This window comes from Budorcas taxicolor, chromosome 1, assembly GCF_023091745.1.
Source record: "Budorcas taxicolor isolate Tak-1 chromosome 1, Takin1.1, whole genome shotgun sequence".
Lineage (NCBI taxonomy): Eukaryota > Metazoa > Chordata > Mammalia > Artiodactyla > Bovidae > Budorcas > Budorcas taxicolor.
This window is the reverse complement of record NC_068910.1, coordinates 122043031-122060695: the sequence shown is the minus strand read 5'-3', so window position 1 is coordinate 122060695 and position 17665 is coordinate 122043031. Positions and strand designations below refer to the sequence as shown.

General features: G+C 43.8%; 1 protein-coding gene across 1 annotated transcript in view; it reads left to right on the top strand.

The window, feature by feature from the left end:
- The first annotated feature begins 2547 nt into the window (after positions 1–2547).
- CCDC80 (coiled-coil domain containing 80) overlaps positions 2548–17665 on the top strand; it is a 35461-nt gene continuing 20343 nt past the window's right edge. Inside the window, exons 1-3 of the mRNA XM_052636296.1 lie at positions 2548–3279; positions 3691–5579; positions 13497–13653. Coding sequence (XP_052492256.1) covers positions 3702–5579; positions 13497–13653 — 2035 coding nt within the window. The 5' untranslated portion in view covers positions 2548–3279; positions 3691–3701. The remainder of the gene's footprint in view (positions 3280–3690; positions 5580–13496; positions 13654–17665) is intronic.

Sequence of the window (17665 nt, the reverse complement as noted above, 5' to 3'; positions counted from 1 at the left end):
TTGATGAAAGTGAAAGAGGAGAGTGAAAAAGTTGGCTTAAAGCTCGACATTCAGAAAACTAAGATCATGGCATCTGGTCCCATCACTTCATGGGAAATAGATGGGGAAACAGTGGAAACAGTGTCAGACTTTATTTTTCTGGGCTCCAAAATCACTGCAGATGGTGATGGCAGCCATGAAATTAAAAGATGCTTACTCCTTGGAAGGAAAGTTATGACCAACCTAGACAGCATATTAAAAAGCAGAGACATTACTTTGCCAACAAAGGTCCGTCTAGTCAAGGCTATAGTTTTTCCAGTGGTCATGTATGGATGTGAGAGTTGGTCTGTGAAGAAAGGTGAGCACCAAAGAACTGATGCCTTTGAACTGTGGTGTTGGAGAAGACTCTTGAGAGTCCCTTGGACTGCAAGGAGATCCAACCAGTCCTTCCTAAAGGAGATCAGTCCTGGGTGTTCTTTGGAAGGACTGATGTTGAAGCTGAAACTCGAATACTTTGGCCACCTGATGTGAACAGCTGACTCATTTAAAAAGACCCTGATGCTGGGAGGGATTGAGGGCAGGAGGAGAAAGGGACAATAGAGGATGAGATGGTTGGATGGCATCACTGACTCGATGGACATGGGTTTGGGTAGACTCTGGGAGTTGGTGATGGACAGGGAGGCCTGGCGTGCTGCGGTTCATGGGGTCACAAAGAGTCGGACACGACTGAGCGACTGAATTGAACTGAACTGAATGTTAAGGACCTATTGAGAAAGGCAAAAAGTACTGCTACACAATTATTTTAGAAAGTAGACTCTAAAACTATAAGCGGTCTAGTTGAACAAATTAATGAGACTTTTCTGTGAATATAGGAAACAAACACCAATTGAAGGAAAAGAAGAAAGGGAAGGTGTGGGAAGAAAATGAAAGGAGAAAGAAGCAGGATAACCCAGTGCTTTGTAGATAGTTCTACATCTGGGTTCAAATTTCAGGGCCACGTCTTAGCATTTGTGTGACAGTGAGCAATTACTTAAATTCATTCAGTCTCAGGTTGCCCATCTGCAAATAGGGGATGATCCCACCTGTCTCTTGGGGATGCTGTGAGGGTTAAATAAAAGCATATATGAAAGTGCCAAGCCCAGAGCCTCATGTGAAAATGCTCAATAAATGGTAGTTATTATTAGCAGGGAGAAGACAAAAGGAAGAGAAAGGAAGGAAGGAAGGAGGCTCAGCAAGGGATTGTGTAGAACACAATATGATGTGAGAAAGGAAGTCACATCTAGGACTGTGCAGTTCACCACTAGGCGTTTGATCAACTTAACAGGTGAATCCCATGAAAGGGGAAATCTCTGTCTTCAGGGGACAGAAGGTCTCTGCCTGAAGCCCATGTTTGTTCTGGCCTTACAGAAGGCCAGAACAGAAAGGCTCCACAAAGGCTCTTCCTCCTTGGCACCCTAGGTCTTCATGCTGTGGACTGACAACCTGATACTCAACCCTCCACAGATCTTCAATTCAGTGCCGGGAGCTCATGTGAAGGAAAGGTAAATGACCAGTCGGAGATGGTGCTGATGAAAAGGAACAACCAGGGACCAGGTTTATTCCAGAGAGGGTAGACATTAACATGATCTAGCTTACAAGGGGCCTCCTGAAAACACTGACTTGCCACTGCCTGGGGCAGTTAATACTGACTGCATGCACTTGGAGAGGCTGGAAGAAATATCTGTGTAACCCAAGACACCTTCCCTCCCTGCTAAAAGCTGATTCCTCGTGGCAAATCTGTGAGGTGGATCCACCGAGCTGCTTCAGTATCTCTGATATAGCTATTTCTAAGGACTGTTTAAAGCCCTCTGGATACTGGAAGCCTCTGGAGTGCAAGATATTGCAACACACAGACACACACACACACACACACGTACATACACTTGTGCCCTCTGAGGAAGCTCTTAGCCTACCACAGCCAGATCTCAGAATTGGAGGTCGTAGTGGCCTTTCCCTGTGTAATGGCTGACCACAATCTCAGGGGAACAGCAGCCATTGCTTGCATTTCTAACCTTTTACCAGCTTCCTTCCATGCCAAGGAGAAACTAGGAATAAGAATACAGTAATATGATCCCCAATTAGCATAAAATAAAAACAACCCAGCCATGTTTTCCATCGGCATTTCCAACCTCAAATGAAACACATGATGCAGGGAGAAAGAGATAAAAATACATTCATAGAACTATAAATATATATATATATACTGTCTGTGTATGTACAGCCAAGCACCCTGACCCAAATGACTATCTGTCTCTAGGAAAATCAAGCAGTCAGATGTAGAAATCTGAGAATTTTCCCTTTCCCAAGCACAGTGTGTGTACAGACAGGAAAGGACAGTGTCCTGATGACTCAGTAGGGAAGGGGTTAAGTCCTCAGCCATCCTGTTCCAAAGTGATTTATGATGATGTGCAGTGTTTCAACACCCCCACCCAAAGAACAGCCCCTTCTCTCCCTCCCAGTCCAGGCTCACCGCTCACCATGCTGAAATGGGAAGGAGGCGGTGTTTTGCTGATCTGTTAAATTCTTAGTGAAGTTTCCTTGATTTCCAGTGGCTGCTGTTGTTTGAGTTTGGTTTGGATCAAAACTGAGGTTATCCTGGCATTTCTGGGACTGAATCCAGGCAAGAGGAAGAAGAAAAAGGAGAAGGAAGAGAGGAGGGAAAAGGTGGGAAGAAATAAAGGGAGGAGAGAAGCATAAGGAAAAGAAAAAACTCCTTTTCAACATCACATTCCTGTGTTTTCCCTCGGCCTGGAAAACATATTAATCCCAGTGCTTTTACGCTCGGAAACAAAGAGACTAAGCCAGACTGTGGGGGAAAGGGTGATAAGAAGGATCCTGGAACTCGAAAAAGAGAAAGAGCCAGATTTAGAAATAGCTGAGACTCCACTTTAAGGGGCGTCCAGTGCTGTCGGCCGGCCGGGGGGGATTGGCATTCGCAGACACACCGCCCGAGCAGAAGCTGCAGACAAATGGAGATGCAAAGACTTAAAAGGACAGCTCCTTTCACCTCATTCTACTTGTCAAGAAGGTAAAAAAGCACAGCCAGAAAGAAAAAGAAGAAAGTTTAGCCCTCAGGACCGGACAGGCGGTGGTCTGTGTGCGGCTCTGGGAGCTGGGGCTGCAGCACACCCCTTTGTATCGGCCAGCCTTGCAAAGGAGAAGGAGAATTGGGAGGAAAAGTATTTCGTCTAGGAACTGTCCTGGAAGCACACTTCAGATTGCTTTTTAAAACCTCTGCATTCCATCTCCATGAGCCACTATGTAAGTGTGTAATCCTGCCTGTCTTTACTGTGTTTGTTTGTTTCTTTGTCATTTATTTGAAGAAATGAAATAGGAATGTTGTCATAATTAATATGCTCAGTGTGCATTTTCTCTGGAGCATCAGACAGTTGAAACAGTGCAAGCATGCTGAATGGGGAACTGAGTTGAGTTTCCTGCTTAATGTAACTGTCTCTGCTAAGCACTGACAAATTACAGGGACTTAAAAGCAACAGGATCTCATCCGATTTTCCATTCTCTGACCTCCCTCCTTCTTCTCCAACCACCCCTTCCCCCTCTCCTTGGCCAAGATAGATAAAGATAATGCCCAGCTCTGTTTGCAATTAAATGATTTTCTTTCTTTTTTTTTCTCTGCCCTCCCCTTTCTGTTTTGACCCTGCTGTCTCCCCAAAGAGGACTGCACAATGACATGGAGAATGGGACCCAGTTTTACTATGCTGCTGGCACTGTGGCTGGTGTGTGGATCAGAACCCCAAGGGCAGACCATGAATAGAGGGAGCCGTGGAGGGCAGAAAGTGTCTCTGGTTTCCGCCGTCAACAGAAGGCCAGCTCGGTTACTGAGGCACACAGGGAGGTCTCAGGGAATTGAGAGAACCACTCTGGAAGAACCAAACCTTCAGCCTCTCCAAAGAAGGAGGAGCATACCGGTATTGAGAGTAGCTCATGCCACCGTGCCGCCAGCCTCGCTGGGCATCCGTGGGGCCCCAGTGAGAACTCAGCAGAGCCCAGCAGCTCGGAGCTCTCCCCGTGAGATGGTCCGAGATGAGGGGTCCTCAGCTCGGTCAAGAATGTTGCGCTTCCCCTCTGGGTCCAGCTCTCCTAACATCCTTGCCAGCTTTGCAGGGAAAAACAGGGTATGGGTCATCTCGGCCCCACATGCCTCGGACGGCTACTACCGGCTCATGATGAGCCTGCTGAAGGACGACGTGTATTGTGAGCTGGCTGAGAGGCACATCCAGCAGATCGTGCTATTCCACCAGGCAGGCGAGGAAGGAGGCAAGGTGCGAAGGATCACTAGTGAGGGCCGCATCCTGGAGCAGCCCTTGGACCCCAGCCTCATCCCAAAGCTGCTGAGCTTCTTGAAGCTGGAGAAGGGCAAATTCGGCATGGTGCTGTTGAAGAAGACACTGCAGGTGGAGGAACGCTACCCTTACCCGGTCAGGTTGGAGGCCATGTATGAAATCATCGACCAGGGACCCATCCGCAGGATAGAGAAGATCAGGCAGAAGGGTTTTGTGCAAAAATGTAAGGCCTCTGGAGTCGAGGGCCAGGTGGTGGAGGAGGGGAACAATGGTGGAGAGGCAGGAAGGCCAGGCCTGAGCAGTGAGAAGAGGAAAGAGGAGCAGAGGAGAGCGCAAGTGCCACCCACCAGAGAGAGTCGGGTGAAGGTGGTGAGAAAACCGGCCACCACTGCAGGGGCCCCTCCCCCCGCTCCTCCAACCCCACGGGCCACCACACTGCCTCCAGCTCCGGTCACAACAGTGACGCGGGCCACCTCTCGGGTGGTGACGGTAGCTGCAAGACCCACAACCACCACGGCCTTTCCGACCACCCAGAGGCCCTGGACCCCCCGAGTGCACCTTTCCTCGGCCCCCCACAGGCCCCCAGCAACAGCCGAGGTGACCACTGCCAAGGGGCCGGTGGCCTCCGAGAATCTCTACCCTCTGCCCAGGAAGGAGCAGCCCAGAGAGAGGCCGCCGACCACTAGGAGACCCAGCAAGGCCACCAGCTTCGAGGTCTTCACAGCTGCCCCTTCCATCGCCATCTCCGAGCCCAGCACCAGGGCCGGCGCGGGCCGTTTCCGGGACAACCGCACAGACAGGCGGGAGCATGGCCCCCGGGACCCCAACGTGGTGCCAGGTCCTCACAAGCCAGCAAAGGGGAAACCTCCCAAAAAGAAAGCCCAGGACAAAATTCTTAGCAATGAGTATGACCTCAGCCGGCCGACCACCTCTCAGCTGGAGGAGGAGTTGCAGGGGGGAAATATGCCCCCCAAAAAGGCGAAGGAGTCTAAAAAGCACGAAAAGCTTGAGAAACCCGAGCAGGAGAAGAAAAAAAAGGTGAAGAGTGAGAAAGCAGACAAGTTACTCAAGAGTGAAAAGCAAGTGAAGAAGGACAAGGCTGAGAAAAAGAGCAGGCAGGAGAAAGAGAAGAACAAGAAGAAAAAGGTGGGGAGGACAGAGCAGGATGGCCACCTGAAACCCGCAAAACCCTTCACTCAGAATCCCAGGAAGTCGGTGACCGACCTACTGGGACCCTTTGAAGGCAAACGAAGGCTGCTTGTAAGTAATCTTCTCCTTGGTATTGTTCTGTAGGCTGTGGCAGTGTTAGGACTTGGAGTGTTATTTTTCTAAAATCACGTTATTGGATAGCAGGCTATGGCTAAACAGGTAATCTGTCAGGAAGATCAGGAGGTTTGTCAAAGAAGGACAGCCAGGCCAGTAGCTCCTTTTGACTTAGGCATTCTATGAACCTCTATCCACACAGACCCATGGCCCTAAGCAGTCAGTGACTGGGGGATCTTAGCCACGAGCCCAGGGAAGCACTCAGCTTCTTCTGTGCTCAACTTCTTCCAAACCCACCAGACCCATCCCCTCCTTAAGGCTCTCTTCCACAAGAGGGTTCTAAATACAACTCCCTTCTGCCAAGTTCAAAGAAGAATAAAAGAATTAATAAAATGGAATGCATTGATGGCAGTCACAATTTAGGAACAGGATTTCTTTCTGCATGAGCTTAAAAACTAGAAGCATGTGTATGGGAAAATAGCAGGTCTATATCAACAGTTAGGTCTATACCAACAATTGGGAGACTTAAAGGGGGAAAGTGTAGCAGCCTGGTTGGGGAGTGGGTATGACTGGTAGTGGGGAAGGGTCCTTGTTTGTCTGGCCCCACAAATATATTTTTTAAACCAGCTAGCTGAAATTTTCTCTCCTAAAGCCTGCCTCCCCCACAACTGCCCAGCTACTAGTAAGAAGCAAAATGAACAAAGTGTGGAAGCTGGGTTAATTGCTCCATTTTCTGATGCCTTAGAGGCACATCTGAATTTGGAGTCAAGATGTCATGTCAGTTTCTCCTGGGCCTCTAGAACGTGTGTGTGTGTGTGAAAAAGGAGACATGCAGTCCTATTTCTACTCTGCCTGTGGTTCTGAGTGCCCTGGGTACTGAGCAAGTCCCAGGTCCGTCTCAGTAACTCTTTTGGCCGTTCCTTGCCACCATCCAAAGAATGACACCAGAGTCTAGTCAGACCCAAGAGGGCTTTGGGCAAGAATAAGCATCATCTTAAAGGTATGGAAAATTTTCATCATTGATGGGAATGATTCATCTTTTCTCAGTGTCTCTTTGCCCTTATTTTAGTGCCCTTCCAAGATTTTGCCCCTAGCTTCTTAATGCTGCATTTTAATCCGGGATGACTAGGAGGAAAAGGGCATGATGTGGTTAATTCAGAGAAATAGATCTGTAAGTTAATGCTGGGTAACCTGAGTCAGGAATTAATTCAGCTAGCTGCCTGAGAGGGAGCTGTCTCATGTGAGGACAGCATCTATCCTGCTGCAGACACAAGGTGACTCCATGCCCTGCATTCCCACAGCCAAAAGAGATAGATGCTCATTTCTCAAGGCATCTCTTAGAGAGTCTTTTCATTTTTCTAACTAAATTTGGATTAATGATCTGAGCAAAGTGACTCTGGTGCCCATTTATCTTTTAGGGGTTTCAAAAAGTTCAATGTGCTCGCTTTGAAATGTTATTCAGAGCAGAATCCCTTGTGAGAGTTATCCTGGATGGGGCATGTCCCCAAATTCTCTTAGCTGTTCCATCTAGTATATCTTTGTAATAGAACAAAACTTAAATTTTGATTGATTCTACAGATTCATGTGTGTGTGTATGTCTTGTTATATATATTTTGTATGTTGGTACTCGTTTCTAACCAGCGCCTTAAAGTAACTCTATAAACTTTGGTTAACAGAAGATAGGCTATTAGAGTAGTTTAACAACTATTTGGTTATTGCCAGAGTACGCAGGTTTAAGTGGGAATGTTCCAGCCCAAACCAGAAGAATCACTGATTTTAGAGTAGAATTCTACCTAGTACAGAACTTTTGGAGGCAAACTGCTCTCTTTGGGGTATGGGAAATCATCAGTAGCATTTTCTGTTGCTCTCTTTCTGAGTACCTGGAACTTTGTCTGGCATGGTCAGGTTTTAACCAGGGGGGGAATAATCATGGGTAAAATGTCAGGATTGTAATTGTGCACCCATCTGGCAAATACTTCCACTGCCTGTAGCTCATGAGTCAGAAGAAAGGGGTTTTCATACTATATCCCTGATATTAGTCATTAGCCTTTCATTTCTTTCCACTCCCTTAGTCAGGGATTTGAAAGCCCGGCTGGGTCTTTTCTGCTTTTAACAGTATCCCTGATCATAAATTTCTAGCGAATGAAAATTCAGACAACAGCTTCTGCTGATGTCATGTGAGGCAAAACAGAAACCAGCTGGGCTTGCTCATGGCAGTGTTGCTCTTTGGGGTTGGACCAAGATCTAGGATTGTTATTAGAAAGAAAATACCAACAGGAGGCATTTTAGCCTTGCATTTCAGTCCCATGTGTGCCTGGCTGACGGTCATATCAGAACTGTGTTCTCTGAAGAGCTAATAATGTCAAAAAATAAAAATGGATTAGAAAAGACATTATAAAATAAATGCAATGGAAAGTTGAAAGATGGAGAGAAGTCTTTAACCAGACAGAGAGGAGACCAGTGTCTGGGAAAAATATTTTGCTGGTACTGCTTATCTCTTTTCCATTCATTTTTCCTGTCAAACATGGCTGATGTTATTCAGGAAGTTTCAGTGATTTAATTAATATTCATTAAGGCACAGCAGCTTCCAAACTATTAAAGTACAGATGACAACATAGCCCCCCCAACTGGCCTCAGCCTAACCCAGTTTGCTCAAACTGAAGTGAGATTTGCACTTCAAGAAATTATGCAGGCCTTTTAGCTTCTCTTTCCAGATTTTCAGTAACCTGGTGCTCAGTGACAATAACGTAGTCCTTTGCATTTATTTATATCCTTCTTTAATGCTTAACTACTTAGAGAAACACTGGCAGTGATGGTACAGCTTATAGTTGGATGAATAGCATCCTAGTGGTCTTCAGAGGAGCTACAGGTAGAGCTAGGTCAGAGGTCACACCTCCAAACCTTCTGTCTCTCAGCCTGTCAGTCAAAAGGGGCACATCCTGCAAGGTGCTTGGCTGAGACTGTGGATTAATTTTCACAACAATCCCATGAGGAAGGACTAATTAACTCCATTTACAGAAGTTTAGACAGATTGAGAAGTTTCCCAAGGTGTATAGGCAATCAATACATGACAAAGCCAGAATTAAAACTGAGATATGTTTGAGTTTAAACTCAGGGTCAATCACTTCCCCGTTCTGCCTTCCCAGGGATGTGAGCTTACTGTGGGCTTGTGCCATGAAGGGAACCAGAAACTGAGAAATGAACCTGTTTGTAATACAAGTGTTTTAAAATTCCTTTTCAATCTTGAATTACTCAGAAAAACAGTAAGATATACCAATTGTCAACATTTTGTGCTGAGCACCAATGTAGAATTTCTGCCTTTAATACTCAGCTAGTTCTTTGTACCTCAATTCACTGGCTTTCCACCTAGTCAAGTGGAGAACAATAGATTGAATCCCAGTTAATCTAATCCCTCAGACTGATTGATGCTGGTCTGGGGGTGACAAAATTGAGAATATGGATGAGTCTTTTATCAGGGAAACATAGGAATACGTAGGGTATAGCTGAAAAGTCATCATGCTGTTCTCTGTGCCCATTGACCTGTTTGTCAATGAACAAGAAGCCTCATCACACTGAAATACATAGATTCAAGTTCAAGGTTAAGTATTCTTTGGAGACTGGATCTCCCGTAATTCAAGTATGTTAGTACTTTTAACTTTACTACAGAAATTTGGATATTGGGACAATAATCTACTTACTTGATTTAATTTTAGAAAAGAATATAAACCTCCTATTTTCTGAGGCAGACTACCAGCTGAAATGCCTTTTCTCAGAATCCTGTAAGAGTCTAATGTTTTGAGCTTAACACAGTACTTGGAGTAAGCTGACTTAAAATAACCTCCCCCCAGCGTCTTCCCATTCCCATTTGCACCCTTTACTTATGCAAACTAGCTTCCTTATAGCCTGAGGCTCCTTGTGCCAACATGCCAGTTGGAAAGTTGGAACAGAAACATAAGAAAGAACAACACAATTCTAGCTTCACGATACATGCCCTGATTTATCACCACCAGACTAGAAAGAGGCCAAGTGCCAGACAATAATGTTTACTGGGAAGTTCTGTGCTAAGTCTCTTCAGTCTTCTAAAATGCTCTTTTTAAAAAGAGGAGACTGGAAATGGTTACCATTTTAAACTCTGTTTGAAGTACTGCCACGCTAGAAAATGAATGGGACATAGATGTCAGTACACAGGGAAAGAGTCACTGAAATATGTTCAGATGATCAGCTGCCTTCATTTTGCAGCACTTTCTGTGCTGCAAACTCAAAAAGCAGATTTAATGTAAAGGAGAGTGTCTTTACCAATGGTCTGTGGGCTGCACCTAGCAGGGAACCACACCTCCAGCAGGAGAGATTGATGTAACCTGAGGAGCTTGTGCTCCTACTACCTACTAGGCAGTAGTGGGGCTGGGGCTTCAGTGCCTTGATGAATTGCCACTCTAGTTACAGAGATGTGACATAAACATAAAACAAAATGGTAAATCAAGGAAATACATAAATTCCAGGTGAGCCATGCACATAATAAGAACAGTAATTAAAAGGAGAAAGTGATCATTGTGGAATAGATGAGACTTTAAGGAGGATGCTGCATTTGAAGAATGACTCAGATTCTGATAAGGTGGAAGGGAGGGGAGGAGATTCTGGGTGAGAAGGGTGACATGGGTGAAGGTAAAGGAAGGAATGTGAGTGAATTCTTCAAAGGCAGCATACATCTATGATGCTTTGGTGTACATAGCCTGTATATATTTATGTAATATATATACTAATATGTATGCTTGATTCTCACTATTTTATGAGTTCGTAGGGAAGTTGTTCCAAAGATGAGAAAACCAAGGTTTAGAAGGTTAAAAGGCTTTGTTGAGGCTACAGAGTAGCCAGGGGTTGAACTAGGACAAAAATGCAGATCTTCGGATTTTGACTACCATCACCCTTTCTCTGTGCCACTCAGACTCCTCTCATTTCATAATTTAGGCCACAGTCCAGCTACAGGGTGAAGAGGTCACTTAAGGGAGGAATAGGAGGAAAGTTTAGCAAGAGAGAGCCTGAGGCCAGGTTGTGGAGGGCTAGAATCTAGGAAGTGAGTCATGCGAAATGAATGTCACCTCCCAGGTGGGTTAAGGCTTCCCTGGGCAAAGGGCCTGAGGTGAAAGTAAACATCAGAGCCCTCTACTTATTTAAGTGCAGTTCCCACTGGATATCCACAGTCTGAGGCTACTGTGTTCAGAGATACATGGGAGAAGCTGCCTGGCAGGATACGGTTTGGTATGATTGCATATTCTCTGAAATTCTCGGTTATGCACAAGGGGAAGAAAGAGACCAGAAGGGGCTTTGAGAACTCTTAAAATCCTGTCATAGCATGATCTGTCCATGGACTGCAAGGGTCCATGAATGGAATGGAGTCTATGCATGGATCTGAAGTTTCAGAGCCAGGGAGTTATCAATCATCTAGCATGTATTCTAAATATGAGCCTATCCTTCCTTTGGGGCTTCCCTGGTGGCTCAGACAGTGAAGAATCTGCCTGCAGTGCCGGAGACTGGGTTCAACGCCTGGGTTGGTAAGATCCCCTGGAGAAGGGCATGGCCGCCCACTCCAGTATTCTTGCCTGCAGAATTCCGTGAAAAGAGGAGCCTGGTGGACTACAGCCATGGGGTCTCAAAGAGTCTGGCAGAACTGAGCGACTAACACTTTTACTTTCTTTCATCCTTCCTTTAGGTCAGGGAGTCAAAAATCATTACCAAGACATGTTACTTTCTTTCTTTCTTTTTTTTTTTTTTTACTATTTTGTGTTCTCACTTAAACAGTCATTTTATGTATTTCAAAATAGTGTATCTGTGAGCAAAGAAAAGCCAAAAAGAAAAGACTGAAATATACCAACTGAAAACAAAACACCTGGATGTGGACTACCATCAAAACATAAAGAAATATTTTCAAATGCCATGTAGCTAATTAAAAAACTAACAAAGCAAAAATACCATCACTGTATCTTTCTACAGCCTCCTTAAATCTTTTTTAAGGCGAAGTGTGAATCAATGAATAAATTAAGGGAAATTTTATTATTTTTCCTCTTGGGGAATTATATTTCTAAACCAAGCATTTCCTACCCACCCTGTCCATCTGAAGAGGTTCATAAACACAAAATCAAAAATAGATGAAATCATGTCTTGTTAAAATAAATAACAATCTGAGAAAACATAAACAAAAGCTTCATCGTGGAAAAATTTTTGTTAATGTTCTACTCAAAAGCTATTGAACTCATTTTGATTTCCATGAAGGATAGTATTTTTGTCAAGCACAGATAATTCTTCGCAGGGAACGCCTGCAGGCCACAATAAATACATTTCAGACAGAGCAAAATAAACAGCAAAACGAGCTGGGACTAGATTTATTACTATCTTGATAAAGTATTTGATAAAGAGTTTAACAACATGGTGAGTTCCCTTCTGCAAAATGCCAAGCTAATAGCCACAAACTTCAGGAATATTTTGTAAGATTAGATGGGACTAACTTTTTTTAAGTAGAAAAGTGCTTGATAAATTCGTCAAATGAAAGGAAGTGTATAGATGGGGGAACTCTCTGGTGGTCCAATTCAATCTCTGGTCTAGAGGCTGGCCTCTGAGCTAATGAGAAGCCTGCATAGGGTGACTAAACAGTGTTTTTTGCAGACATCAGCCGATTAAGCTGTTTAGGGTTAGAGAGATCAAAAAAATCTAGTCATCATCAGAATAAAATTTCATGTCCTTCCACCTCAGGGCAAATAGCACATGCCCACACATTCGTCATATGTGCTACACAATCCTGGTTTCTGCTCAGGAAGAAGCTAATAAAATTAGAGAAGACTCAGGAAAAGGCAACAAAAATAATCACCGTAGTAGAAAGGCTTTTATATCTGGCTAGATTACAACATTGAGGCATTCTTAGGGAGAGAGTTCAAGAGGAACCTTGAAAAATAAGAGTATCCTCATTTTATCCAAAATAGTGAAGTCTGTGTTTTCCCACATAGCTGGTGACCAAAGCATCTCTTTTTATTGCTCTGTCTTCTGAAGTCAGAGGGTCAAATTGAGTGAGAGACACAGGGGCTAGGTGAAAAATGCCAGGTTTGAATTGGAAAGAATGCTGAACAGAAAGAGAAAAATTCATCCTGTTGGAGGGTTTCAGCATCACAGACATCCACCAGGAGCTCTGTGCAGGCCCAATATGACAATAATTATGTTCGGAGACAGAACTGGGCCAAAGAGCCATTCTAAAAATTCTCTGAATTTTACCTAATGAAAATTCTAAGCCGTGGAATGTTTCATAGTGCCCAAGACCAAGCTATGAAACTCTGCCCTGTAAGATGTGAAATAATAGTGGTAGCCACTGAATTCACGAGTGTCTGAGCAGCCAATTAAGGTAGTGAAGATCAAAATAAAGGGAGAGAGATAGCATTTTTTGGACAATTATTGCATGCTAAGTGTCATGTAATGCTTACAACAAACAGCCTTGTGAAAGAAGTATTCCTGTGCAGAGTTCATAAATGAGAAAACCAAGACACGTGGAGACTGATAATGAAGGCAGATGATAGTGGAAGTGAGTAGAAACTCTAAACTGTCTGGAATCATTTTTTTAAAAAGGCCTTTCCAAATGGTCTCTTTTGGCTTTAATTATGCTAACTATCCAACAAAACGATCCAGTTTAGGTATCAGTCTAGTTTAGGAATGGCAACCTACTCCAGGATTCTTGCCTGGAGAATTCCATGGACACAGGAGCTTGGTGGGCTACAGTCCGTAGGGTCACAAAGAGTCGAGCATGATTGAGCGACTAACACACACATCCTGTCAGTCACCATCAGTCCTCTATTCTAGATCATCCCTTTGACATTTCCCTCAGTGTGAAACTATCACTGTGAGTTAATTTTTTTGCTTGCTTTTGCCCTCCTCCAGCTGATCACTGCTCCCAAGGCTGAAAACAGCATGTATGTGCAGCAGCGAGATGAGTATCTGGAAAGTTTCTGCAAGATGGCCACCAGGAAAGTCTCCGTGATCACCATCTTCGGTCCTGTCAGCAACAGCACCATGAAAATCGACCACTTCCAGCTAGGTTCTCTGAAACAATTTTAATGATTATATTACTGCTTTTCTCTTAGTTAAGGTGGGGCATACCTTATGGGAGAGGTCGGTGGGGAATCAAAAGGAAAATTGGGGTTTCCAGAGGGCTATTTGCTTGTGGGAACAAAGGTTAGTCTGCCTAACTACTTATATAACTGTCCTGGATGGTTCTGGCTTAAGTTTTGAACACTAAAATGAAAAATATGCAAACAGTCTACAGTTTGAAAGTCAGTAAGATGGAGGAAAAGGAGAGAAGTAATTCAGTGGGGCAGAGTGGGGGAGGTATTCTGATAAAGAATAGCCAGAGAGATATTCTAACACTTTCTTCTGTCTCCTGAGTCTTCTTGCCTGTGAGCAGCACCATCTGATCCTCCTTCAGCCTCTATGCTGTAGGTAACTCCCTCATAAATGGGGTCCCGCACACCCTTCGGAGTCCTTGACTCTGGCCAGGCTTGGGGAGAGTGAGCGGGGGCTGAGAGAAGCTGTGAAACTAAATGAAAAGTCAGTGGAAATATGGACTGAATGGCGCCCACGTCCTTTTGGAAAGCAGAAGAATTTGGCTGAATGTAGAGTTTTCTCAATTTTTCATATTAATGATGCATATGAGGCGTACAACTCAGTGTTGGGCAGCTAAGGTCTAACTCGCCGCGGTTCTCGTGGGAACATGGCAAATTTACTGTGAGTAGTTATGCCTCATGGTCAGAAGCCCCAGATCTGACCCACCCAGTTTCTTTTATAACTATTACATCTCTAGAGCTTTATTTAAAAACAAAAATCTTTCTTTCTTACACAATTTCTCTACTTTTGTTTACTGTTGTTTCAACTATAATGAAAATCCTTCTTGTGCCATTTGCATATCCTGGGTATTTTTCATAAAATATATTTTGTCCGAAAGCACATAAAGCATACTTTTTCCCATTAGTTAGCAATTTGTGAGGGAGTGGGGGGCCTTACTGCGGCATGTGGGAATCTTACTTCACCTACCAGGGATTGAACCCTTGCCCTCTCCTGTGGAAGTACAGAATCTTAACCATTAGATCACCAGGGAAGTCCCTCCATTAATTAACATTTAACTTCAGTATATATAACATGTTACTTCATGGATTTCTGTGTCACATACTCTTGGTGCTATGAACACATAGCGTTGTAATTAAGTCATGAAAATGTCAGTTGATTTTTAACATGGTCTAGCTTTCTAAATCATATATATTTTTTTACTTTTGTAAAGACACTTAGCTTGAGATCTATCCTCAACTAATTTTGAAGTGTGCAATACAGTATTGTTTACTATAGGTACAGCGTTGGCCAGCAGGTCTCCCTAATTTATTTGGGTATGAAGTTTCAGCTGTGCACTCTCTATTTTTATTAGCTCATTTTTCCCTGAGCTAGTTCAAAAGGAAAATAAATAGCATCTTTTCCAATGTCTTAGGACCCCCTGGTGACTCAGATGGTAAAGAGTCTGCCTGCAGTGCAGGAGACCTGGGTTCTGTCCCTGGATCAGGAAGATCCCCTGGAGAAGGAAATGGCAACCCACTCCAGGATTCTTACCTGGAGAATCCCATGGATGGAGGAGCCTGGCAGGCTATAGTCCATAGGGTCACAAAGAGCTGGACACGACTGAGCAGCTTCACTTTTCCAATGTCTTAACATAAGTCATTAGTGGAGCAGTGATTGATTTGTGGACATTTATTTCTTACAATGCATATGTTTTTCAAGGAGAACAAAAAGAGAGAGTGTCCTTACCAACAACAACCAATAGTCATACATGCAAAAGACACAAAAGAGGTTCTAGAGTCAAAGAGGTTCAAATCCACAGCCACAATGTATTTGCATGTAACCTTGAGCAAGTTGCTTCCTAAGTCTCAGCTTAGAACATGGTTATATGCATTTCATAGGTGATGATGAGGATTTAATGCTGTTACTGTGGTCAATGAGCTGTCAGAGGGCCTAGAGCACTATAATTGAAAAATACTTGTAATTGCTTTCTGCTCATTAACAAGGAATCCTCACAGCTGCTCCTCAGGGTCAGGCTGCATTAATCCTGTCAGTGACAAAACTGAAGCCCGAGAGACTATTACTGCAAAGCCATATATTTGGTGCTCAACTGGGAGTCAACCTTTGGCTTCCAGTCTTGTCAAATACCAGGAGCCAGTGAGCTTGATTATAATCCAGATGTCTTGAGAGGAAGTAGGCATACAATCCAGTAGAGAGACTTGCTGGCTGGTGATGAAAGCCATCCTCCACCAGGTGTTCCTGGTGTCAAATGTGTCACCCACCAACTCACACAAAGAATTCTCGTTCCTTATTTCAGAGAAGTTTGGAAAAATCATTATGTCTTCCACCTCGACCTGTGCATGGTCCTAACTGTTACAAACATCTGGTGCTGCCTTGGCAACGTGTTAGCATGAATCCTGCTGTCTTGTAGACATCTGGATTGAATATGAACTGTAGAGAATGAAGATTTCCTTTTCTGCCTTATTGGAAGTCAGGTATTGTGATTTGAGTGTTTGCCACTCATTGAATGGCAGCTTGGACATGATTTGAGGAGCCTTTGATTTTGTTCCTCATCTAATTCCTGGAAGGCCTGTCTCTCCTTGTGTCATGTCCTAGGTTACCCTTATGGGAAAGGCTGTAGTGCATTCAGCCAAGACTGGGAGTCAGCCATGAGAAAATAGACGCTGGCATGCGCCATGGTCTCAGTAAACCAATCTCCAGCCTTGACCGATTTTCAGTTGGAAATCTGTCAGATGGCCTTACTTTCCTTAAAAATAAATCAAGCACTCTCTACTCTTCCAGACTTTCACAGGGCCTTAAAAACAGAGGCCCACATCCAGCTACAGTGTGGGCTGTACTCACCAGCTGGTCCATCTTACTAAATGTATTTTGAATTATAGGTGATGGACCTACAAACACCAGGAAGATTGAAGATTTCAGTCATTAGCCTAATGAAAGTTATTCATTCTTGAGCGAATTCCAGTGCAGAATAAGCCTATCCAGTTTTGGCAGTCCAGAGTATATTATACGTGAGGGTTAAGAATGACCTAACATACACACACACACACACACACACACATTAAAAATACAGAAAAAAAATTAAAGATAAAAGATAGAGTGATCTAACACATAAAGACATTCTTAATTGTCAGAGATATTTAAAGTATCAATTTGAGATAGGAATATTGGTGTCTATGCTAAGAGGATAGATTATAGAGGAAGTTTGTCAGATGGGAAGGAGTTGCTGGCTAAAGGCATTTTATTACAGAATGAAAAGAGAAGAGAGATGAAAACATAGCGGGCATGAATATTTGTATATTTATATGCTTAGCAAAATATATAGGTGAAAAATATTTTGACACTGGTATTGATCACTAAACTTTAAGAGCTAAAACATAGGACATTTTTGGAGGGGAAGGCAATTTTTTGATAGCTTCTTCTGAAGGAAGGAAAAAAGGAAGGAGGAAGAGTTGGTGGAAGTGGAATGTGGCCACAAGGAGAGGCAGTACTGATTCCTTATTCATGAGTAGGGAATTCCTAGGTGAGTCTCTGGAGTAACTTTTATACCTGAAACTGATAGAATCCATTTCAGCCTAGAATACTCTGTCTTTGATCCTGTTGAGAATTGTCCTTTATGGACAACCTCACAACCATCTGGAGCCATAACAAGGCAGAAATGCTGCTTCCCCACAGAAGCATCTGAAAAATTGACCCTTTGTCCCAATTCCTCCCTTCTTCAGTGGTGACAATGCCTGGCAGCTGCCTTCTCCAGACCCTGCCACTCTGTGCTAGGAGACAAGGCTGGGCCTTGGTGTCCCTCTCTGTTTATTCAGGTTTTGATTATCACCTGTCCCCTTGGTGTCCCTCTCTGTTTATTCAGGTTTTGATTATCACCCTGTCCCCTGACTTGTGTGATCACCCATTGCACTGCCTCTAACATCAAGCTGATCGCTGTCAAGATCAACCCTGACAAACAAGGGGTTAAAAGTACCTGATAAGTCAAGTGTATA